The sequence below is a fragment of the Sceloporus occidentalis genome, unplaced genomic scaffold (genome assembly GCF_023333645.1).
Source record: "Sceloporus occidentalis isolate IW3139 unplaced genomic scaffold, rSceOcc1.0.p SCAF_215, whole genome shotgun sequence".
NCBI lineage: Eukaryota > Metazoa > Chordata > Lepidosauria > Squamata > Phrynosomatidae > Sceloporus > Sceloporus occidentalis.
Window position 1 is genome coordinate 420996 of NW_028317195.1, and position 25644 is coordinate 446639.

Here is a 25644-nt window from a genome sequence, read left to right on the forward strand (position 1 = left end):
CCCTTCAGATTATTTGTCTAGCTCTTCATGATAACTTAAAGGTTTTCAAAGGATTTAAATTAGTTGGAAAGGATGTGTATTCTCAGTTATTGGGCAGAGTTATTTTTTGGTTATGCGTGGCATAGTGCAAAGTCTTCTTGCAAAATTCCATCTAAATTTGGGAATTTTTGTAATTGTCAAAATAATTCCTCTCAATGAGGGTACGACTAAGTTTTAAAATATATATATTTTTTGGCTGGGTGAACGATCTACCGTGTTCCCAGGATTTCTTCAAATAATGAGGCTACAGGTGCATGGAGCTGCTCAAACCAGTTTACGCTGGGTAAAGTCAGATGTTCTACTTACACTAGGCTTACTGAGAAGCACTATGATGACTACTGCTCTCACAAAACAAAGCCATATGCCAATTATTTTTTATCCCTTGATTCCCAGATTTAAGTCACATCCTTGTGAATGACTAAGTATGAAACTGCGACGATTTTAACACCAGCTAAGGAACCGCTCTCCTAGTACAGACTATACAACATCGAAAAGTACAAAGTTTGCAAACGTTTCCTTCCGCTCAATAGAAAAAGTATAACATTTCTGTTCTTGAAAGCCTGTAAATCACTGTAAATCACCAAAACATTCTGCATATATTCCCCCATCTGTAAATGACATCATGGGGTCACTATCAGCATTCATCATATATCTGTCCAATTCTTGGCTTGTAGGTTGGTCTGTAGACTGGTCCATATACAGGTCTGCACGCAAGAATAATAAAAAAAAGAATTATATGGATTTTTAGTTAAGTGCCACCCACATAAATAACGACACAGGTTATTCATTAGATTCACTTAATTGACAGCCATTGTCTTTTAAGCCAAGTTTATATTGCATAGCCATGTATAATTATTTTAAAAATCTCTGGAGCACAGTAGACCGTCAACACAGTCTTAGGTACCTGTGCATAGCTTCCACTGATTGTGAGTCCCCCAAAACCTGCAGTATATGCAACTGTGAGGGAACAGGATCAAGGGGCAGGTGGTGAGGTGGGAGTACATCAGACCTCAGTAAGGGTGGGATGGCTGAATCAGCTGAGATAGGGAGAGGGGTTGTGGTACAGTATAATTAGCTCCATGAGGTATGATCCTATCCCTGACATTGTCTATTTGATTTTTAAAATTGGTAGCAAAGAAATTGGAAGATGATGGAGGTCTTGGGGGGCAGAGAAGAATGTTAAAAGTGGAAAAGACATTTAGGGTTATGGGAGATGGAGAAAGTTAATAAAGCAAAATAGGTTTGGAGAGATGGAGAGCAGAGGTATAGGACAGGCACAAGAGTTTGTAATCGGTAAAGGCCTTAAAAATACACATGTAAACCATTAAGTTACATAGTCTTCATGATATGATTTGAATTTATACAGTGAGAAGATGAATCATGATAAATAAAAGCCTGAGTGTATCTGATCCATAGCCAGGAAAAATTTTGCTATCAACACTAATATCAAAAACTCACGTTCAATCAGGGAGTTCACATCCGGCTCATTATGCTGGGGTGTGCCAGGACCTATTGAATCCTGGGCGTCATCTTGCCTGTGAGGAAGAGTACAAAATATTTCTCTTGTTATAACAAATATATGTCAAGTTTAAAATAAAAATGTACCTCGAGCACCACAACTTTACCATAATAGGTATTTAAAAGTATACATAGATTGTTTTAATATATAATACATTCAAATAGTATTTTCCAACCTGAACATCAACAGTGTAGTTCTGCATGGTCTGCCCACAATAACAAATTAATAAAGTTAGCAAAACCACTGACACAAAGAAAAAACAAACCAAAGTGTATAATACGCATTTTTAGAAGTGTCTCCAGATAAAGGAGTCATCCATTCATCCTACAGAATAATTGCTCTGGTATTTTGGCATCTTGTCTACTGGAATCATACTGCTAATCCAATCTACATTATTAACATACTAAATACAGCCACATAAAGAAGCAAAGGTATCGCTTCAGACCTGCGGAAGACTCTTAAAAGCTTGTCTTTTAAGTGTTATATTTAGTCCAATAGAAACAAAGTTTTGGAGGGGGCGAGTCAACTTCCTGACTTGAATCCAATTGACATGATGTGACAGGACTGTAGAAAAAAATATGCAAATGGCCTTAGAGTGGGGTAAAAATCTGTCCATTAACCCCAAAACTCTGGGGTAAAAACTCTTAAAATCTGGTCATTAACCAGAGATTCTGAAACTGGAGTGAAAACACAGATACTCTCCAATTTACACTGATACTCAGACTGGGGTAAAAAAAAAAAGCAAGGAAAAGAAAAAATGTCAGTGCGCTAAGCTAGTCTCAGGCTCAAATAATACAAATGTGAAATACGAGGCCTACCAAAAAAAAAAACCAACTCAGAATCTCCCCATGAACCCCAATACTCTTTGACTTGGGTAAAAACCCTGATAATCTGCCCATTTACCACAATACTCTAAGACTGACTGGGCTAAAACCAATGAGAATCTGCCCAACAGGTAGGGAACATGAGTCTACTAGCAACATTCAATATATCTATCTGTAAGGGTAAGAAATCGTATGTCATAAGAAATAGTCAAAAAACCTAATTCTCACTGTCAACCACTGGCTGAATGTTTTAGGAAAAAGCTTAAATACAAGAAATATAAAAATATTGCCACTATAGTGATTTCAAGGTGGGTTAGTCATAATTTCACTAAGAAATACTGATGAAAGGGTGTATGTTAGGAGGAAGTGAACTTTTATACACCCCAAGCTTAAACACTGCTAAGTGAAAGCATGTGTGTGTGTACATATTGTGACAAAAGCCTGTAGCTGAGGGTCAATAAAGTAACATTATAAGGATCTTATGCATGGACATTTAGGACAATGAGGCTCAAAAACAGCATTTTTCAAAAAAACTGTGTTTTATTGCTCAAAACAAACACCTCAAAACAAAGTCATAAAAAAAAAAACCTAAACCCCCGTTGGAGCATTCTTTGGCTACACTTTGCTGGCCCATTATATATATTATACAGTATATAAATGTACATTTTCACCAACAATCTACCGCATTCCACGTTGCCTTACCTTTCAGAAACCATAATCAGCTTGCGTTTTAGGTATTTCTGATATTCCAATGTCACTGCAAATCATGAAACAAAGGTTATGGAGTCACCACCAAAACAAATTGTTGGTAGACGAGTAAACTGATCACAAACATTCTGACAAATTTCAATACAAAACAAGTCAGCTTATAATGCCAAAAAAAATAAAAAAAACAGCGGAAACAGATAAAACAGATAACACATCATGTCTGGTGTCAGTTGGTAAAAAACAGTGGTCCAGGAAGGTCTCGGAAAGAAGTGATCTTCTCCAAGGCAACCTTTTTAAAAATGATGACTAACTTTTACACTATCTACATTAGGAAAAACAGCAAAACAGAGTGGATCCCTTGCACACCATGCGTAGAAAGACACTGAAAAGAGCATACATCTTGGTTGGGCATTTCACTTGTATACACGCAGAGATCTGCATGCCTGGGTTCAACAAAAGCTGACAAGAACACTTACTTCCAATTCGATGCTCATAATACTGTCCAAATGCTTGGTCCTTAGGGATGTTTGGATAAAGGTACTTTAGGGGGTTCTCTGGGATGTTTTCTTGAACCAATAGTTGGTAGTTTCGTATTATCTCGGTAAGGGGGATGAATGAAAGCTCTCTCTTGGTGTATGGATGGACAGAGCAAATTTTAGGACTTCCTGTGGACAGAAGGTATGCTGAAACAGTGTGTGAATTGGGACTTATCCCTATTCCTCCCCAGTTAACATTGATGCAGGAACATAGCATTGCAAATGCTACAAGAATCTGCACTTCTATGTTTAAATTACTATGTAATCCATCCATATTTTATAAGACAAAATATCAAAATACAACTATAAGGTCTGTTCTGTCACAGGAAACATGGTTCAAAAAGTAATTCTGTCATCCATGCCACATACCATTTTCTTGATATTCCACCCAAGAGAAGGTTATTCCTCCTTCAGCAATGCTTTCACTAAAACGGAGGAGAAAAGTGCCTTCCATCTTGGTGTCAAGGAGGGACTCTTCCTTAGAGCGACTTACAAACCCCATCACATGACTGAAGGAAGAAATGTAAAATTATACCCAAGCCCAAAATTAGACAGTTTCGCGTCTACCTCCTGAAATGCTTTTTCCAAGCAAAACTTAATACTACAGAGTGTGCGAAGCTGGTCTTATTTGCCCTACTTTAGTTTACAAGAGACAAATGGACACTTGACATATTTAGATATTAACTATCTACAATTGAGCAGTTCTCATTCAAGGGCTGAGATTTCGAATTGTAAAAACCGCAACCAAAAAAACCCAAGAAATGCCATGTTACAATAAATTAACACTAGGCTATAATTAAATTACCTTTACATCACAAGATTTTTGTTCATGACCTAATTGTTTCCCATTTTTAGGAACGTAACTCTGCTTTAGACCGTCTCCCTAATACCCACCTATTTTCCTTACCCATCACTCTACTAACACCTGTACCCTCTATCAATCACTTCAATGGTTGCCTGTATGCTTCAGTGTTTAATTCAAAATCCTAACTCTCACGTTCAAAGCTCTTCGTAGCGGTTCCCCCACTTGAAGTGCTGTGGACAAGTATTTGTTCCCTTCGCGATTTCTACTATTTTTTGAAAAAGGATATTTTTCACACTCAAATGTTTCAGATCATCAAACTAATTTTAATATTAGACTAAGATAACCAGCAGTTGTCAGCGGTTTTTAAATGAAGTTTCCATGTTTAATAGTAAAAAAGCTATCCAACCCTACCTAGCCCTATGTGAAAAAGTAATTCCCCTCCTTAATTACTAAATAAACCAATTAACCAAATGTAATTGATAACTGGGTTGAGTTTCGCTATACACAAGCAGGCATGATTACTGCCAGTTTAAAATCAATTAAATAGAACCTGTCTTGCAAAGTGAAGGAGGCTAAATGCCGCAATCTAAAGAAATTCACAAACAAATGAGAAACAAAGTCATTGACATCTATCACCTGGAAAGGCTTACAAAGTCATTTCTAAGGCTCTGGGACTCCAATGAAGCATGGTGAGAGACAATATCTACAAATGGAGAAAAAAACTATTCCTCCAAGAGTCCATTGGCTACTCATCCAGGAGATCACAAAATAACTCAGACTAACACGTATAGAATTGCAAGACTGTGCAAAATGGCATCAACGAGACAGTTACAAGTCCAAAACCACTGCTGACCAAAAATCTCACAAAAGGTCTATATTACATTTGCCAAAAACCATCTTGATGACCCCCAAACTTTTGGAATAATATTCTGTGGACTGTTGAGTCAAAAGTGTAACTTTTTGGATGGGAGGGGTCCAATTACATCTGGCATAAAACGAATAGCATTCTATAATAAGATCATACCAACATAGTGGTGGTAGTAAGATGGTGTGGGGCTGCTTTAGGAACTGGGTGACTTGTACGACACAACAATTACACTTACAGAAACAACAGGTGAGTAGGGTCCTGCTCAAACAAACTTACAATCTCCCTAATAATGCCAATATTAAGCTCAAATACTGAGTTTTATTATCATTTTTCATATGTAATCTATTAGTCACAGTTACCATATTTTGGCATCTTTGCCAACACCACAGCAAGAAACTCTAGCCAACTTTGAAAAAGTAATTTATCTATTGATATAGGGGACAATAATTAATTTCAGAGATTCATTCTTACACACCCATCATTCCAAATGTCTTCCAGGTGTTGTTTGACCAGGTTCAGAGTGGCATCAAACCATGTCCAAAATGAAAATGTGAGTCGGGGCATGTTCTCCTGTTACCCAAGTACAATATATTGAATGTATTAATACACATTACAAAATATTATGTCAATTGTACAATCTTTAAAATGTAGCGTAGGCTGTAAAGAGTCAGTCTGCCATGATAAATAATCCAACAGATAGCCTCAACTTTTTGTTTCATGTGGTTCACAAGAGACACCATGCACCTCAACACTGTCACCTAGTATAACTCACCACTTTTCCCTAGTGGAATGATTGAATGTTCTTAACATACATGTATGATTTTACACATTAAGTTAAAACAAATAAAAAAAAGTTTATTAAAAAGAGAGAGAAAAGCAGTACACTATATTACCTTGGCAAATTTGCTCCATGGCACACTGCTGTCCTGTCTTGGTGTTGTCCCTAGAATGCATAATTAACATATAAAGCAGAGTAGGTTGATTTAAAATAGTGTCTTACTCTTTTGTGGTAAGCGAAGCAAAAGCTGAAGTTTAAATGTTCTCTTTGCATTTTATTGGGTTTTGAAACAGATATTTAGAGAGGAAAGAAGTAAAGGAGCTATTGCTCTTAGACAAAGCATTAAAGGGGGAACTTCAGCCATCATATACACTTTACTGCATACAATAGGTGTGTGATCACCAGGGGCGTACCTAGAGTATTTGGCACCTGGGTTGGATCCTGTATGTGGCACCCCCCCCCCCACTTTAAAATGTAAAAGACACTCACAAAAAAAAAAATTTATGTTGGCAAGAATAATATTTATTTCACAAATTTGTAAACTGTATGTCAACTGGAAAAAAAACCTGGAAATCTGAAAAAATATTAACTTATAAATAAATGAAATAAGTTTAAATAAGTAACATTTACTGAGCAGATATTGTACAGCGTAACTGTGCCCCCCTCTGCCCCTGAAACAGCTTACCGTCCCCCCTCTGCCCCTGAAACCGACAGCTTGCCTGTGCCCCCTCTGCCCCTGAAATAGACAGCTTGCATGTGCCACCCCTGCCCTTTAAGCTTGTGCCACCTCTGCCCCTAAACACTTATAACATTCACTCAATGACTCACTCGTTCATTCAGTTAAATCCTTTAGTTCAGTTAAGTCCTTTGTTTTTTTCTGTTTTGGAAAATGGATATTAAATGGGCATGAAGAACATTAGGACTGTCCATTTAAATTTCACTTTTTTTTTCCTCAAAAGGTGGAGTGTCTGCTTTTGTGCCGTGCAAATGTAGTGTTCCTGGCAAAAAATTAGGAATAAGGCAAAATGTCCCATGATTAAAGAATTATATCTTGTAAGGGTTTGAAAATTTAGCGTTGTAATGCTGCATTCAGTTATTAAATTGAAAGATTGAGCAGAATAACACAGAGTCCCGCTCCATCATCACTGGAAGGGGAGGGATGTCAGTGTTAAAAAAGATTGTTTCCAAGAAAGCAATGAGGACACACGCTTGGTGGACATATCATTTCAAAATCATGGGCATTGAAATATTTTATTAACAATACACCTCTTACCACAAAGTTTCTTCTCAAGCATATTTAGCTGGTCTGAATTTAGTCCTCGTTTAGTGGTGAATGAAAACTGCCAGCTCAGTGCATCTGCCAGCAATAGCCAGGGGGCATCAGGAGTCTTGGAGAAAAAAGTCAAATCCTAGAAAATAAAAAAATACATTCAAAAGGTTTTCCAACTCATTGGGAAATGGTGTCACTATACTAATTCTCAAGATCCAATTTGTGAGTGTTAGAGGCTCTGTGGCAGCAAGTTTATGTGTTTGGCTTTGGGATTTGTATATAGTGTTGTTGTAGTATTGGGGTTAGCTTCAGCCTCATTTGTTGTGTTGTCTTCTTGGGGTTTCTACACCAGTCAGTCATGATGGTTTGGATTTTGTGCCATTCTCAGCTTTTTGTTATTTGCAACCAGGTCTGAATGAGGTCTATTATACATGTGGGCACCAGCTATAACAGTCGAGTGCACTGGACCTCTGCGTGAAGTTCAGATCTCCTGTGAGTAGATTATACGCAACAAACTACTTTTAACGTGTGCTCCAAATACGGCACTGGAGATAATATTTTAAAAAAATCCCTAACACTAGACTAATTAAGTGAAAAGCAATTTCAAGAAGGGTGTTGTGGGTGTGTTTTTCCAGGAAGGCTATTTGAAACATCCCCTTACCTTGGGGTCACAGCTCAGTAAGTTGAACCAGAGGACAGAAGCCCAAGCACCTACAAACTGACTGATGTTGGAGATCACCACAAAAGGCCGTGTTGCAGCCTGGAAGAAAAAGACGCAATGATGCACTTGAGGTTTAGAGCGAGTATACAAGGTAAACTAAACTAAGCATGAAAACCCTCTAAGCCCATTTAAGTCATAAAAGAAGTCTGATTAACATAAAGATAAGGGGAAAAACTCACACAAACCACAGCCTGGTTATGCAGCTTGTGGCACTAAAGAACAACTAAAGTCAATAACTTGCAAAGAAATAGCATGTTAAGCAGCCCCTGGTACCTCTAGGTCCAGTTTCAGTCCTTGGTAGTCAAATTGAGTTGTGAAAGTAATGATGTGAAGTTCCTCCAAGACACTAAGTGATCCCTAAAAACAGAGCAAAGTTACTTACTGCATGAGAGACCAAGCAGCTGGTATGGTTCTCCACTGTAAATCATCCCTTTGGACTCTCCAGCTGCGACTATAGCTCCCATTCCCTTCTATATCATCCAAAATAGAACATTCAATAGACAGGTATAAATTGATAAGATTAAATACATCACAGCAACACGTAGTTTTTCCCAAGAAAGGGAACTTGATGAGGACAATGAAGATTTTTTTTTGCATTGGGTGAAAGGAGATCTGTTCAGTTTCTGATAGTGAAGGAGAATATCCCCTGGAGACCCAATAGTGGCTCCATTTCACCCATACATACTTACATCATTGGCACCTTTACCTCCTTTGCCTCCAGGTCCAACTCTCTTATCTTTCAGTGTCTATGGAGGACACAAACAGCGAGTACAGTGTTAGCATAAAAATAGGGTGTATGAAAACTTGGACACTAATAATCTGGCAGTGCACCACATCGGTTTACTGCTCCCAATGTCTACCACCTGAAAAAAAAAAAAGATACTTTTTGCATCAATTCAACATCTGTCACTGATGTGAATGGCATATGGCAGGGGCATCCACCCTGCGGCCCTCCAGCTGCTGCAGGACTTCATCTCCCATAATGCTCTTTCAGCTAAGGAGCTGGCTGAGGAGGATGGGAGATGTAGTCCTGCAGCAGCTGGAGGGCCGCAGGTTGGATGGCCCTGGCATATGGACTAGGATACCCTAAACAAGGCACAAGGTCAGAAGGCTCAGACCAGCACAAAAATTTTAGCAACATTGGAAAACACAAACAGTTATCTTTGTGTCACTGCGATAAAAGTAATATGTGCCTACCAAATGCTTATATTCCACCATCAGCCCCTGTCCCTGGAAATCCTCCAATGCCTTGGGCTGTGGCCCTAAGACATTAAATCCACGGTACCTTAGAAGAAAAAAAATCATCATCAGATGCTGCAAACTGGGTGATATGCCTTAATAAATAAATAATATGCAGGTCAGAATGATTTGGGTATATTGTCACAGAATAGAACAGCTATGTTACTCTATATTGCCAGAGACACCTTCAGGCCACAATATTTTATATAATTAATAGTTTGTGACCTACCCAAGCCCTTCAAACTCAAACAATAAGAGTTGGGTCCACAAATAATGTCTTTATTGACTTTCCCTTAAGAGAATAGACACAACAGTTTTGGTTTTGTCTGCAATTCTGCTCAGTCCTTTCTTTACTCATCATATACTGATCTGCTACTATCACATGATATTTCCTCAGATATCCCACTTACCCAGACAAGGAGGGGCAAATTGGAGGTAAAAAGGTGTCCCTGGCACTTTAATGCCCGCACCCACCTAATGACATACGTGTTATAGATGGCTTGATTTCACAAGCCACAAAACATGTTCATGTTTTTATGTTCACATGGCAAGCCATATCCAGCTGGTAGGCACACACTGCAGCACCCAACCTGCCGTTAGAGCGGTGGATTGGGCGAGTATGCGGCGCTGACGGCCAGCGGCCCACTGTGAATTTGTCTGTGGTAACAAGATGGTCAGTCTGTACCTCAACTCTGCACTTACCCCGTGGAACGCTCCAACCTTCAGCAAGTCACCTAGCTTTCAAATGCAAACCCTATCGGATAACTTCAAGCCGGATACACACACATCCTAATCTACTTTAAATCGACCACATAATTCTAATACCATCTCCTCCATATGAAATGCTTTTCTCCAACTCAACATTTTAATTACTATCACCTCATTCATAATCACCTCTCCAACACAATTCTACTAGGTGTCACCATCCTGTTGATACCAACAAGGTAGTTGAGTGTTACAGAAGTCAAGACCAGTCACTCTTTGTTCCTTATTATGGAGTCCCCGTTATAATAAAAAAAGTATATAATTACCTTTGTGTTTAACTAATAAGCAATAAAGAAGATAAAAGATAAAAGGTAGCACTTCTTACCCTTTAACATTTGGGGGATCCCTGCAAAGAAAACGAGAGATAATTGTTTCTGATAGAAACCATACAAATTACCGTGCTTTATTTGAGTTACTTGGGATTAACAAATATTTCAGCGCTCATAAAAGTAAAAACCATGACCTGAGATCAGCTGAATACGCGACTCCAGCAGACAAGTAGCCCATGTCCCTCTTTTATCTCTTCTGCCTAAAACGACTTCAGTGCAGAGGCGTATCTACTGAAAATAGCACCTATGGCAAGCACTGAAATTGCGCCCCTGTCCAAATATCAAAAACCCATTTATTAGTCCCTGCGCCGATATATATATATATATAAATATTAGACCCTGCTGCCGATAGCAGGTATAGATCAACACACAAACCCAGATCAATTGAAATTCACTTGTGGTCTCAGCACTGAAGGTATATATCAAATATACAGAATCAGACATACAAATCCTGTACTTGCAGGTATACAATAACAATATATGAAACGTAGCATCGCAGGTATAGATCAAATAAATACATGGAAACAGTATTACTCAACTGAATAAGACATATTAACCCTGTATTTGCAGGTATACATAAATAATGTATGGAAACATAGCATAGCAGATATGGATCTACACAGGGGAGGGCTGGCAGCCTAAGGCCTGGGGGGCAAGTCTAGTCAACTGTCCCGTTGCACCATCAAAGCGGCTGCGAGCGACATTGAAAGCGGCCGTCGTGCGGCAGTCACTCCACCAGCGCCTAATGAAATTAAAGTGGCCGGCGTGCACGCACCGCATGCCTCAGCTCTTCATCCCACCACTTTTAAGACGTGGGAAGAGGAGCTGAGGCATGGCCATTGGGTCTGACAGCCGCATGATGCAGGGGGGTACCGAGAGTATTTGGCACCTGTGGCAGACCCTGTATGTGGCACCCCCCCCACACACACACACTTTAAAACTGCATAGTTTCTATGGTTAGGCAAACATTGACAGGGGTACAGCATATTTGTTATCATTATATGCTTAGGGATTATGCGGTACCACCGTCAATGTGTGCCTATACATTGAGCCAGACACTGACAACCCCTATCACTATATACTAAGCCAAACATTGATGTGGTGTAGGCTTACCACTTTAGTGACTGGCATAGTATATAGTAGGGATGCACCGAAATGAAAATTCTGGACTGAAACTAAAAATTCAGCATTCACTTGGCCAAAACTGAAAAAAAAAACAAAAAAAAACTTTAAAATACTTTATTAAAAGTAACACCAAAATTAGACACAAAAATCAACAACAATATTAACATATATATACACACAAACACACATATATATAACAACAATCACAATCCTATCATGCCCAGGTTCTAGCATGTGCTGGCTGACTTAGCATGATAGGAGTGTGATTGCTGTTTGCAATTATATATATATATATATATTAATACTGTCATTGAATTATTCTGTCCAATAAAAGTGTTAACACACCGCAGTTGGACCAAAAAATAATTTATAACAGCAATCACACTCCTATCATGCCTAGGCAGCCACTACATGCTGGAATCTGGGCATGAAAGGAATGTGATTACGGACTCCCTATGCCAAGCTATCCCCCAACACTTACACATCCATGCTATCTGAAACCCTCATTCACAAACATTCAGCATAACACCCATCACTCTCACACACTTACATTCAGCATAACACCCATCACTCTCACACACTTACATTCAGCATAACACCCATCACTCTCACACACTTACATTCAGCATAACACCCATAACTCTCACACACTTACATTCAGCATAACACCCATCACTCTCACACACTTACATTCAGCATAACACCCATCACTCTCACACACTTACTAATCCACTCTTTCCTACCTTTTCTTCTTTCACTCTCACTTTTCCTCCTCCTCCTCTTCTTCTTCTTCCTGTCCTTCCGGTGCATTGAGCGCGGAAGACGGTGGGCGTGGCTTCAATGTTGTGCCGCGCGCATCGTTTCTGAAGGCGTGCCGGCATGGTGGCACCCCTCAGATGAGCGGCAGCCGGGGCAGACCGCCCCCCTCCCCCCCACGCCAGGTACGCATGACAGCCGCATTCAATCCTGCTCGCGGCCGCTTAGTTTTTAACTTTGCGGCCGCAGCCGCATTGAATGCTCGTCCGTCCGGCCCACCGGCCCGGATTTAGGGCGGCCTGGGGGGCAATTGCACCCCTGCCCCCCGGCCCAGTCCGCCCCTGGATCTACAGAATAACACAAAAACCCCAATTGATCTTGCAGGCACAGATCAATTGGAATTCACATAAAAACACGGCATTAAAAAGGTATTTAAATCCCCCTAAATTACAGGCATAGATCACAGGTTGCACACTCCAAAGCCAGCCCTGGCGTCCACACTGCCGACATAGAACCTGACCAGCACCCAGATAACACACATAATATTTGCCATCTTTGTCCCTAAATAGCCCAGCACAAGTCAACTTTGTCCCCAAGCAGTCCAGCCTGTGCCATCCTTGTCCCATATACACCCTGCCTGTGCCATCTTGGTCCCCAAGACTCAAACCTCCTGCTAGTGCTATCTTTTCCCTTCCACAATTATACATCTATGATACACAAACACTTTTACAGTCACTCACTAATTCACACTTTAATTCAGACAACTCATCCACACATTAACTCATGCTCTCCCTCTTTCAGACAATTCATCCACACATTAACTCATGCTCTCCCTTATTCAGACAATTCATCCACACATTAACTCATGCTCTCCCTCTTTCAGACAATTCATCCACACATTAACTCATGCTCTCCCTTATTCAGATAATTCATCCACACATTAACTCATGCTCTCCCTCATTCAGACAATACATTCACATATTAACGCATGCTCTCCCTCATTCAGACAACTCATGCTCTCCCTCATTCAGACAATGCATTCACATATTAACTCATGCTCTCCCTCATTCACTCAATGCATCCACACATGAACTCACACTCTTTGCTTATATTTACCCCCTCTCCTTCCCTTATCACTTTCTAACCCCCCCTCCTTCCCTTATCACTTTCTAACCCCCCCTCCTTTCCTTATCACTTTCTAACCCCTCTCCCCCTTTGTAGTTCTCTCGCCTTGAGGTCCAGCGACGGGAGCACGAGACTTCTGTCTTCCTGCACTGCTGCGGTGCCCGCTGCTTCACTGCTGAGTGGCGTAATACGACGTCATATTTCGGCGCTCAGCAGTGAAGCAGCGGGCACCAGCGGGCGGCTTTTAAACGCTATTTATTTTTTTTTTTTTTTTACAGCGTTTAAAAGCCGCTTGTTGGTGCCCGCTGCTTCACGCCGAAATATGACGTCGTATTACGGTGCTCAGCATGAAATGCCGGCACCGGGACAGAGGTAGAGGCATCGTGAAGGAGAATGAGGGGCGCCGAGCGGTTGCTAGGTGTCCCTCTCTCTCCTCCGCATAAAAAAAAAAAAAAAAAAAAGACGGTGTTTGAAAGCCGCACACTGGCGCCCCCCTTTCAAATTGCGCCTATGGCACGAGCCATAGGTGCCATACCCTAGATACGCCTCTGCTTCAGTGCATTACATTTATTTATGGGGCGACAGCATATTCTGTAGCTTCTTGTCAAGTGCTTTACTTGTGATAAAGGTAGATCAGATAATTGTAGATGGGGACTCTTTTGTGAATTAAAAAAAAAATGCTTAAGTTAAAGCATCACATCTGTTTGTTCTGACTGCAAGCACAATCTTAGCAATTTCAAACCTTTTCACACATGCTTTTTGACAGGCGTATACTTAAAATATGTACATGGTTTGCTTCTTGTTATATCAGACAGTTATACTGCTTTGTGGTAAACAATAGAATGTCCCAGACTTAACCACACAAAGTGATCATCTCACTAGTGACTTCATTGGCATTGCAAAAAGTCAGCATATGATGAACCGATCTAATTTGCAGATTAAGGAGCTTTATTAAAGCACTGCACTAAATTACAGTGCAAAACACTGTATTTAACACTCAGAAAAATCTCCCACAGGACTTCCTTTTCAAGCACATACTTATCTATCGAATAGGAGACTTTCATGCTGTTTTTGAGTTTCGGCAGGTTAACTAGAAGTCTGATGGATAGAAAGAGAAGACGGAATCTCAGAAATCGTACATGATTCATAACAGTAAGTTCCAGCAAATGACAAACTACAATGTATTTTAGTATAATGGTCACTAAAGAAATCTCACATTCCTCAATCTATTGTTATCAACAAATTAACCACATCCAACAAGTTTCAAATACTTAGTATGCAGTATATCAAGGCTGCAGGCCAAACTCACCTGGCCCCCACAGAGAACTGGGTACTCGTTTTCAACACAAGAGGTCTTCTGCAGGGATATGCCATGACCGGCTGCTTGTCCACAACAAAAGAACTGTTGCAAAGGTGACAGAAACACTTTATTGAAATATAGTAGCAAAGGTACTTTAATTAATTTGACAGCTAAGTGTCCCCTGTAAACTACTATTTTCCCCTGCAAACGTATGGATGTATTCAGAAGAATCCTCATCTGTGTTTGCCTCGTACAAGAGTTCCAGAGGGTCTAACAAGACCCCTGTGTGCATAGCAGAAAGTGTTCCCATTGATCTCAAGCAGGAGCTGGTTGGCAGGATGTCCTTGCATGTTACAGGAGTCACTTTCAATAGATCAGCAGATCTCAAAAGACTAATGCATTCATTCATCTATCTGTGTCTCTGTGATCTGTTGCAAATCTCATGGGTGAAAGCATCATACATTGTACCACTACACTAAAAACACAGGGGTGATCAAAATAAGTGGCTTACATCTTTAGCAAACAGCACAACATTTCAAGAAGTCTCTTCTCAAGGATTGGAGGGTCTGTTTTCAGAGGGTCAAGTTCATACGAGATAGACAAAGGAAGTTCAGCAAGCAACAAAAGAAGACGTCTGAGCTGGAAGAAGACCTCAACCGACCTTGTAACCCTGTTTTAAAAAAAAAGTAATTAAAACACACTACGGACTGCACGAATACTATATATTTTTTAAGTTAGCATAAAATATATTCCACATAGTTCAATCTTACTTAGTCCTTCTAAGGATTCTAAAATGTGTACTCTTATGAATGGGTGCTCTACGGTACACCCATGCAGTACCTACAAATACAGCTGACTTTTTAATCTGTAAAACTCATGACATGGGTTTTTTTAGTTGGCTGAATTGTAAATGTAGGATTGGGGAAGATAACCGAAGGGAACAGATTTCACAAACCCAAGACATATGTAGTGCAAACTAAGAACACACATCAGGGTTTAAAGTGAAACAGTCATATTTTGCTGACCACAAACCTTGACTTTACCAACCTATTCAAGAGAAAGTCGTGAAGGCGAAGGGGTGTACTAACCAGCTCTCAAGCTTTTTAAGACAAGTATTGGTGGGAGCGCCAATGCAGAACAATTTCTGTCGTATGTGCCAGTCATTGAGCTCTTTTTGCAGGAATACAACTAGGGTCTCACAAAGTCCAAGCAGCATCTTCACTTGATCTAAGACCTCCTTAAACAGAGACAAAAAACATAATCCCTTATATCAAAAAGAAAACAAATTAATATATATTAATGGATTAACTAATCAGGTGTGATCACCTATAAAAAAACCGAGTGCTGATTCCATAGATGAAGAGTTCAGCTTAATGGAATGGGAATGGCATTAATATCAGCTTAATGGAATGGGTTTCCATGACCGAGCAGCTACATACAAGCCTCACATCACCAGGTACAATGCCAAATGTCGGATCCAGTGGATCTAGACTGGAGCAGTGGAAACGTTCTGTGGAGTGACGAATCACACTTCTCTGTGCACAGATTTTGCACAACGCTATGCTTCAAACTTTGTGGGAACAGTTTGTCCCCCAGTGCACAAAGCAAGGTCCATAAAGACATAGTTGGATGAGTTTGGTGTGGAAGAACTTGACTGGCCCTCACAGAGCCCTGACCCATCGAACACTTTTGGGATGAACCGAAATGGAGATTGCTAACCAGGCCTTCAACATCAATGCCTGACCTCACAAATGCTTTACTGGATGAATGGGCAAAAGTTCCAACAGAAACACTCTAGAATCGTGTGGAAACCCTTCCCAGAAGAGTGGAAGCTGTTATAGCTGCAAAGGACCAACTTCATTGTTGTTAGAATGCAATGTCATAGAAGTACCTACACCATGTTGGTGTAATGATCGGGTGTTCCAATACTTTTGTCCATATAGTGTGCGTATAATATAATCACACACACACACAAACACACACACGCATTTCTGTAATGTGTCTTTCGCACTGCAAGTTCCAAAAAAACCATACGCATAAAAACCTATGCATGTAGAGTATTTCCGGATGCAGCTTTGGCATAATCCATGCAAATAATTCCAAGCTACACAGAAGCGTTGGTGAAAAAAGCCTAGGGAATAATTTCTGTGGGTAACTTTGGCAGTGATTGGTGGCCAAATGGCTGCATAAGAAGTATCCAGAAGTTCCTAATGCGATACTCTGTATTGTGAGCTTTCCAAAAATGTATACTTTTCTTGGTATTCGTGGTTACTTAGAGTTGCAAACCCAGCATAGCAAATGTAAAGATTAAACATTTTTAAAACCGTAATGCACAACTTATAGTAGGTGCCCTAAAACTGCTGCAAAAGTATGGAAATTCTACAAAACTGAGGTATTTCCCAAACTAGGACACCTGAGTTGATACATTTTAATGGTAGTTTATGTCAATATAACTATTTTTGTGAGGATTAAGAGAAGAAAAAAATGTTTTCTCTAGCTTTTACAAAATTACTCATACTAAATATTTGGCTTATCACGTAAGCATTGGATCAAAAAAAAGGTTTGTCTCTCCTTGAAAAAACTATATATAGTTTACATGGGTAAATTATTCACAGGAAAAGGGGAATAATGGTTGAGCGACATATGGCAAAAATTGGTTCGGTATTGGAGTTACCAAAAACTACCAAACTAAAAGGCCAATTGATCATTAGAAAAGCCCCAAAAAGCGTCCCCAAACATTTGATTTAAATTTCACAAAGTACAGTGAAGTGAGGGAATTAAAGACACTACTCTCCTGCCAGTCAGGAATGAGCAACATTTTTTCCTTTTGCTCAGGAATTGGCAATTAAACTGTTAGTATTTCCCTACCAGCAACTCGAACTGCAATCTGACGGCAGATATGAACATCAAATCTGATATTTTTTTGTTCTTGTTGCAAAAACGTCAAACCTTATCTGGATAAGTGGCCTGGTGCCTGCCCCATATACAGACTTAATGACACAAGAAAAGAATTACACAATGGTATAAAGTTCTGAAAGCTAAACAGCACCGTAATTGCAAAGAACTTAAAATGCGGTAAGTAAATGACTTACACCATTAGAATACCATTATAGGATCAATGGATACATATGATATAGCTTCATGGTAGTAGCAATACATGTAAATATTCAGGATTCCCATCAGGGCCCAAACTTGTTCAGTTTTGTTTTGATGCACTACACATAAGAATATGTGACTTGGTTGGAAATGACCCCAGACGTTCTACCTTCCCATTTATGCAATCGGTTGAAAATATTCAAGATACCCCCTCTGACCTTGCGTTTTTTGTCCAGTTCATTGAGTTGTTCCTGCAGTTCTGTCCTCTTTGTCTTCAAAAGTTCATCTGAGGCATTTACTCTAGCTGTTACTGTGCAGACAAATATCCATGCTTTATAAGAATGTTTTTATTTTATTTTTTTTAAAGAAAAAAAAAAATACTTCAAATCATTTCTCCAAGGCAGAGGGTTTATGCTTAACTTAGGGCCAATATGTATTGAGTTGGTACAGTTAAAACAGAACATGAAGGAATCTGTAACGACTAATAATGTCAATGAACATGTTGGGGGTGACAGTTAAAACGTTAATGTGTTAAAATTAAGAAACGTTGTCTTATGAAAGCCACCGGAACAGTCTAATCAGCAGAAACATTCCATGGATTATTCTGAAAAGTCAACAATGAACATTATTTTCTCTTCTAAGCAAAATACTCACCAATTACCTGAAAGTTGTTATACTTAAAGTGAAAGGTTTCCTGTTGGTCCTCCAAAAACTTCACTTCTTGCTCTAGGAACTGAAATGGACATGGTGCAGATTAAGTGAATACTTCCTAAAACTGTAGCATTAACACAAATTAGATGAAACATACACATGTACAAGAATGTTAAATTTCTTTAAAAGGGACACTCCAGCTAACATATGGTCTTTAATCTTCATGAAGTTGCTTCAGCGAGTATAGAGGAAGATTCTGCTGAATGCTCTGTATGCATTTCCCCCTTCTTCAGCCCCAAGATACTTTATGTGTAGGAGATGCATTTGGCCGCCCCTCCTGCATGTAGTATACCACCAAGCGCTGAACACTGCAGATGGAGGTCTATTGGTTTCAATGGAAGAGCTTACCTGTCGCTGACTGGCAGCTCGCAAGAAATCTCAGACCACAGAGGTGAAGGGGAGACTCTGCGGATATGATGTCAAATTCCCACGCACCATGTCTTAAAGTAGGCTTGTGTGGGTTCATGTAGCGATCTCCCATGATCTGTTTACTGCACCACACCTGCTCACCCAAGCGGGAGATCTGCCCCCAGTTTTGCAGCAGGGGGACTGCTGTTACTGGGCTGCACCAGAATTGCTCCATGGTCACATGACTATATATGCAAATTGTTTTAAATACTCAGAAAGCACTGGCTGTCTGAATGACAAAAACCCAAGACTAAAAAACATTTACCCAATAAACAAACAATAGCAAGGTTAACGTACCTGCATCTTCTCCTTCACTTCCTTTACCCGCTGCTCTATCTCCCAGTGCTCACCAACCTCCATGGAAGCTGGCGCTGGTGCCCCAGGCTGATTCTGTGAAGATGGAAGGAATACAAAATTGGTGGGGCTAGATAGAAAATAAGACTAGTCCAGGGCTGCAACAACAAATCGATAAAATCGATAATAATCGATTATGAAAATCATTGTCAACAATTTTCATAATGGATTAGTTGAATCGATTTATAAAATGTTTTTCGGAGCAAATGCTCTGAAAAACTCCCTTCTATAATCCGATCTCAAATAGAGATCGGATTATAACACTAGAATCCAGACCCCCGCAAAGCTGCAGGAGACCTGGATCCTCTCTGCCACCCGGTGAGGGTCTGTGCAAAATGCGCAGACATCCTCCGCTTCTCCCCTCCCCTTCCGCCGGGGCTTCTATTACTGAACCCGGCGTGGCTTCCATCACGGAAGCCCCAACGGAAGCGGAGGGGAGAAGCGGCTGTCTGCGCGCATCGCACAGACCCCTACCGGCTGCCGGAGAGGATCCAGGTCCAGTGCAGCGCCTGCAGGGGATTTGGATTTTAGTGCGCGATGTGCGCAACCTCGCTACTTCATCTCGCTGCCACTTCCACCTGCCCCACCAGGGGTTAATATATCAACAGAAGAAAAACAGGACAAGTAAGCAGCACTGGGTAAGTATTATCTTTATTTTTATGCTCATTTGCCCTGTGTTTCTTCTGTTGATATATATTTACCCCTGGTGGGGTAGGTAGAATTTTTGCGGGATCTATTAATTATGTGCATTTGTGTTTTTTTATTTTTTGATGTCTGTAATATTTGATTTATTGTTTATATTGTCCATATATTTATATATATTTATATTGTATTGTGTATTTTTTTGTCTATATTTAATAAATATAAAAAAACTATTTTAGCGATGTCAGTTTTTCTTATATGGGGGGGCATAAGACATATCAGGGGGCACAGTGGCATCTCAGTGGCATATAGGGGTAAAAGGCATATCAGGGGGCATGGTGGCATATCAAGGGTAAAAGGCATATAGGGGACTATAAGGCATATCAGGGGGCACAGTGGCATATCGGGGCACTGTGGCATATATAGGGCTATAAGGCATAACAGGGGGCACAGTGGCATATAGGAGGTATAAGGCATATTAGGGGACAGAGTAGCATATCAGTGGCATATAGGGGGCTATAAGCAGGGCCGGCCGAAGACTTAACGCCGCCTGGGGCATTATCTACCCCCCCCCCCCACCGGTACTTACCCTTAAACAGTCCTGCGGCGAGTCTCCCTGTGCTACCACGGTGCCGGCTTGTAATGCTGAGCGCCGGAAATTCACGTCACTTCCGGCGCTCTGCATTACAAGCCGGTACCGAGACCGAACAGGTAAACTCGCCGCAGAGGAGAGAGAGAGGGGCGCCGAGCGGGTAAGCGAAAACCACTCGGTGCCCCTCTCTCTCTCCTCCGCTTCAAAAAAAACAAAAAAAAAACGCAATTGCCCCAGTCGGCTCCATTGTAGGGCCGGCCCTGGCTATAAGGCATATCAGGAGGGAGTATAAGGCATATCAGGGGACAGAATGGCATATAGGAGGTATAAGGGGGCACAGTGGCATCTCTAGCATAAAGGGGGTATAAGGCATTTCTGGGACAGAGAGGCAAGCTGGGGGTGAGATGTGCATAATTGGGCAAAAATAGTTTACATGAATATTTACTAGTAAAGCTTTTTTTGGTATTTTTGGGGTTCTTGTTAAAATATAGCTTTAATTATTATGTCAGTAAAATAAGAAGGCAAATTGTGAAATGCCATTGTAAATTATAAGTTTTTATTTTAAATAAACGAAAAATTTGCATATTGTTTTTTTACCCGATTAATCGGAAAAATAATCGGCAAACTAATCGATTATGAAAATAATCGTTAGTTGCAGCCCTAGACTAGTCTACAACCAAGTTGTTCTTGAGTTGAGTGAAATCAAATAATAAGCCTTAAAATGGCATAAAACATATGGAAGTAATCCATAATAACCTTCAAATATATCAAGGAATTAAATAAAGCACAGGAGGGAAGCATTATGAATAAAATGATTTAAATCCAGAGTTAGGGTGATTTAATGTTAGATGGTGAAAGACCATGAGGTCGATGTTCTATTTGACAGAAAAGGTAGTAGATCTGTTTCCATAATCCATACTTGAGCTTCCTGGGCTTGTAACAGAATCTGCTTCTCATGTCTCAGAACGTCTCTAATAAGTTCTGCCAGTTTCTGTGGTTTTGCCTGGTATTGGTTCTAAAACAAAAAAAGAGCACCTTCCTCGTTATACAAAGGATATGCATTTCAAAACTTTATTTCTGCTTTTATACAATAATAGTACAAATTACACAGAACTAGGATTAAATAAATGACATTTTTATTAAACTTGTAGGATCAATTTTAGGTACCTTTTTGGTTTGGTCGTTGTTTTGTGAGTGGCAAGTTACTATTTATTAACTTGATATTACAAATGTACACTCACTGGCCACTTTATTAGGTACACCTTGCTGGTACCGGGTTGGACCCCCTTTGTCCTTCAGAACCGCCTTCATTCTTTGTGGCATATTTTCTACAAGGTGCTGGAAACATTCCTCAGGGATTTTGGTCCATATGGACACAATGGCATCATGCAGTTGCTGCAGATTTGTCGAATCTCCCGTTCCACCACATCCCAAAGGCGCTCTATTGGATTGAGATCTGGTGACTGGGGAGGTCACTAGAGTACGGTGAACTCATTGTCATGTTCTAGAAACCAGTTGGGGATGATGCAAGTTTGTGACATGGTGTATTATCCTGCTGGAAGTAGCCATCAGAAGATACACCGTGGTCATAAAGGGATGGACATGGTCAGCAACAATACTCAGGTAGGCTGTTACGTTTAAAGAATGCTCAATTGGCACTAAGGGGCCCAAAGTGTGCCAAGAAAATGCCACCACACATTACACCACCCGTCTGAACCGCTGATACAAGGCAGGATGGATTCATGCTTTCACGTTGTTTACGCCAAAGTTTGCCTTCTGAATGTCTTCTGCTGCTGTAGCCCATCTGCTTCAAGGTTCGACGTGTTGCGCGTTCAGAGACGGTATTCTGCATACCTTGGCTGTAACGAGTTATTTGAGTTACTGTTGCCTCTCTGTCATCTGCCCATTCTCCTCTGGCAGCAACAAGGCATTTTCGTCCATACAATTGCTGCTCACTGGATATTTTCTCTTTTTCGGACCATTCTCTGTAAACCCTAGAGATGGTTGTGCGTGTTTATGAAATACTCAGACCAGCCCGTCTGGCACCAACAACAATGCCACGTTCAAAGTCACTTAATTCCCCTTTCTTGCCCGTTCTGATGCTCGGCTTGAACGTCAGAAAGTTGTCTTGACCACGTCTACATGTCTAAATGCATTCAGTTGCTGTCATGTGATTGGCTGTTTAGCTTTTTGTGTTAACAACCAATTGAACAGGGGTACCTAATAATGTGGCCAGTGAGTGTATTTTGTACGTTTGAACTGTTTACAAAGAGTTTCTGGACTACAGTATAGAGATTGCATTATCCAGTAGAAGTCAGCAGCAATAACCAATACGCAGCTGAACAGTGCAGTAAGCAGAGTAATTTCATAAAGGTTCCACCGTGTATCACCACCATAGAGTCTGGCATCCAAGCCAGCAGCAGCCAAAAACCCACATTGACAAAACCAGGTACCCAAAGTTGAAGTTGAACAAGTAAACTGCTGAATCTTTATTTCATGGTGTGTAGACCATACTCATAGGCATGTAGTGTGTAGTCACCTGTATAGTGAGCTTGAATCTACGCAAATTGTGTTTCTGAAGCATGTCTTGCTCTTGGGTAAAGCGGCTGTACTGGGTATCCAGGTGTTCTAGAAGATTCTGAAACTGGACATTGGCCAATGAGCAGTCTTTAGCTCCCTGCTTCCTGAATAACAGTCAGATATAATGGGAAGATGATACATTTGCTGATCATACCCTGTGCAACATTTTATCACAAATAAAGGAACACACAAGCCATCATATGCAAAAGATATGCAAAAGATAGCTGTGAGGTCCCTCTAAATGTTTTGAGGCGTCATTTGAAGCAAATGCAATATAGGTTAGAGCTGATTTCTCTCACCAGTCCTGGGATTCTATCCATGGTGCTAGGTACTGCCGTACCTCCATAGGCAGGAGATCATGACTGTAGAGACCAAGGACCTGATCCTGGTGCACACCTGTCAGCTTCAGGAGGGATGACCACTGGCTCATATTTGGTCCTACGGTCTCACTAAGAATGCCCCTGTCAGAGATAAGAAAAAGTGAATTTCCAAAATTGAGAAAAAATTCTGAACAGTGCATTTAAAAAAAACTAAAACAAACAAATGGAATATTCCTCGGAGTAGTCGCTTTCCAGGGCAGGACACAGTGTATTCAGCACTAACTTGTTATTTTCAAGAGATCAGAGAAAAAGTTTAGTTCAATGTTTTTCCCCCATCAGCCATTTTACATACCATGGAATTAATTCTCCTAAAAACAAGAAAGATCTGCAGTCACTTCAAGGTCAAACAGACAAAAGAATCTAAGGCTCCAACTTTATTTTGGCATGAAAACCCTAGATTACCCACAAAAATTGGGGAAGCAGCCAGAGTACGTGAGTGTTCCGATCTGAGCTATTTTACTTGGAAAACAAAATTGAAGTTATCTTTGAGTTTTTGTATGCTTTTTGTACATTATTAAAGCATGTACATATACACATAGTGTATGTATTATCACAGGGGAAGCTTGATGCATTCATCCCTTCGGCACAATATATTTCCAGTACTCCCTTCTCTATGTACTTGCTTTATGACGTAGGAAAAGAACTACATAAAGGTGGTCTCCTGCCAAAGTTGCACAACTAGTCTGCCTATAAGATTAAGCTTCATCTGTTTTTTTTCATCTGTTGTATAGATTTTGACCTCGCCCATTGTTTGTCTACATACATTCTGTACAATCACAGCCAGCCTGCGTTAAAGTTTACACAGGTTTTCCAATATGGCGTCTGTGATCTAATTTTATTCTGAACAACAGTCAGTGATTCTGCATTGAATATCATTGTCTAAGAGAAGAAGCTCTGCAGAAAAGCCATAGCATACAATAGATATATAATACATATAAAATAAAACACGCCATGACATGAAAGCACTGCTGCTTACCAAGATAAAAAAACACAACCACTAATAGTTCAATATGGCAGCACATAAAAAATTACGCCGCAGAATTGAAGGAAAGGGTTATGTTATTTGTTACAAGCAACAAGTCCACATAATACACGCGACAGCAAGATCACCTTCTGATGAGAATGATAACTAAAACGTTAGGCAGCATGTGTTTTTGCCATTAATCCGAATCTCCGTCAAATTTTTAAATTATGTGCTTATTAACGCACATTTTTCAAGATCTGGACAAAAACAACTATATTTTTAGTAAACATCAGCTGGCCAGCCCCAAGATATATTTGTTATTCTGAATGCTGGAAGGAAAACTTGAGAGATAGGTGGACCTCTTTGAGATATATATATATATATATATATATATATATATATATAATATTTATTTATTTTCAAAAAAGTTTTCCCAAATACTTGCAAATCTTCACTACGACACAAAAAATACTAAGACAGAAAACAGAAACATATAGTTATGGTATAGCAACTCTAAATTTAAAAGCAGTAGTGATGCACTGTATTGTCTATATTGAGGAGGCTCATATAGATGTCGTATTCATTTGTGCCATTTACCAGAGGCATATTCCAGCCTGGGCCTAGGATGCAACTCCACTGCTTAGTGGTCTGGTTAAAAGGAGATCGCCGTCTCACCTGACCGCCATATTAACACCACAGAGGGTTGTGGCGAGTCCACCATAGTTTCCTTCTGTGACCAAGATAGTGAGATGGGGTAGATAGTGGGAAGGAGATAGATAGTAAGAAAGGGGAGGGGGGGTAGTACAAATATTGAAAAAATGAGTGAGAATGAGAGAGAATGAATGAATGTATGGATAAATTGTGTGAATGAGAGAATGAATTAATGTGTGGATGAATTGCTTGAATGATTTGTCATATCATGACACCCAGAAGCAAGGACAGCGATGTGGAAGGGGCCTGAGTAAGGCCTGGGGCAGCACAGAATTTTTTTTTTTTTAAATACTTTAATATGCATTCTTCAGAAACAAACAAGAAAAAAAGAACAATAAAAGGGATTGCCTGATGTAGAAGCTGCCCTCTTCCTCCATGTTGTGATGACTCTTGTCACTGATTGGCTGCCAATCCGTGGCAGGAAATCGCTCCCATTACAATCAATGGTTGAAAACACATGTTGCCTGAAAAATAGCTTGTATAGGGGTGAGGAAAGGGG

General features: G+C 40.2%; 1 protein-coding gene across 1 annotated transcript; it reads right to left on the reverse strand.

Annotated features, from left to right (window-relative positions):
* Positions 1 to 606: 606 nt before the first annotated feature.
* On the reverse strand, positions 607 to 23520 carry LOC149277379 (signal transducer and activator of transcription 2-like). Its single transcript, XM_089502973.1, has 23 exons — positions 23390 to 23520; positions 23050 to 23194; positions 21430 to 21525; positions 19220 to 19312; positions 18458 to 18536; positions 18022 to 18107; positions 15796 to 15944; positions 15219 to 15377; positions 14717 to 14809; positions 14446 to 14505; positions 10398 to 10418; positions 9266 to 9353; positions 8758 to 8814; positions 8342 to 8425; positions 8009 to 8107; positions 7351 to 7486; positions 6193 to 6242; positions 5775 to 5869; positions 3996 to 4135; positions 3567 to 3755; positions 3085 to 3139; positions 1498 to 1574; positions 607 to 743 (listed from the first exon to the last, which is right to left on the reverse strand). Exons 1-23 carry the CDS (start codon positions 23518 to 23520, stop codon positions 607 to 609), a joined length of 2319 nt encoding a protein of 772 aa, XP_089359099.1.
* Between the last annotated feature and the right edge of the window lie 2124 nt (positions 23521 to 25644).

What these genes read in the sequence shown, in the direction of transcription:
- LOC149277379 (XM_089502973.1), bottom strand. Translation starts at nt 23,520, where the DNA reads ATGAGCCAGTGGTCATCCCTCCTGAAGCTGACAGGTGTGCACCAGGAT. An exon ending in TGGTGGAATATAAGCATTTG is followed by an intron (nt 8,815 to 9,265) that starts GTAGGCACATAT and finishes TGTCCTCCATAG; the next exon opens with ACACTGAAAGATAAGAGAGT. An exon ending in TTATGAGCATCGAATTGGAA is followed by an intron (nt 3,140 to 3,566) that starts GTAAGTGTTCTT and finishes CATGATTTGCAG; the next exon opens with TGACATTGGAATATCAGAAA.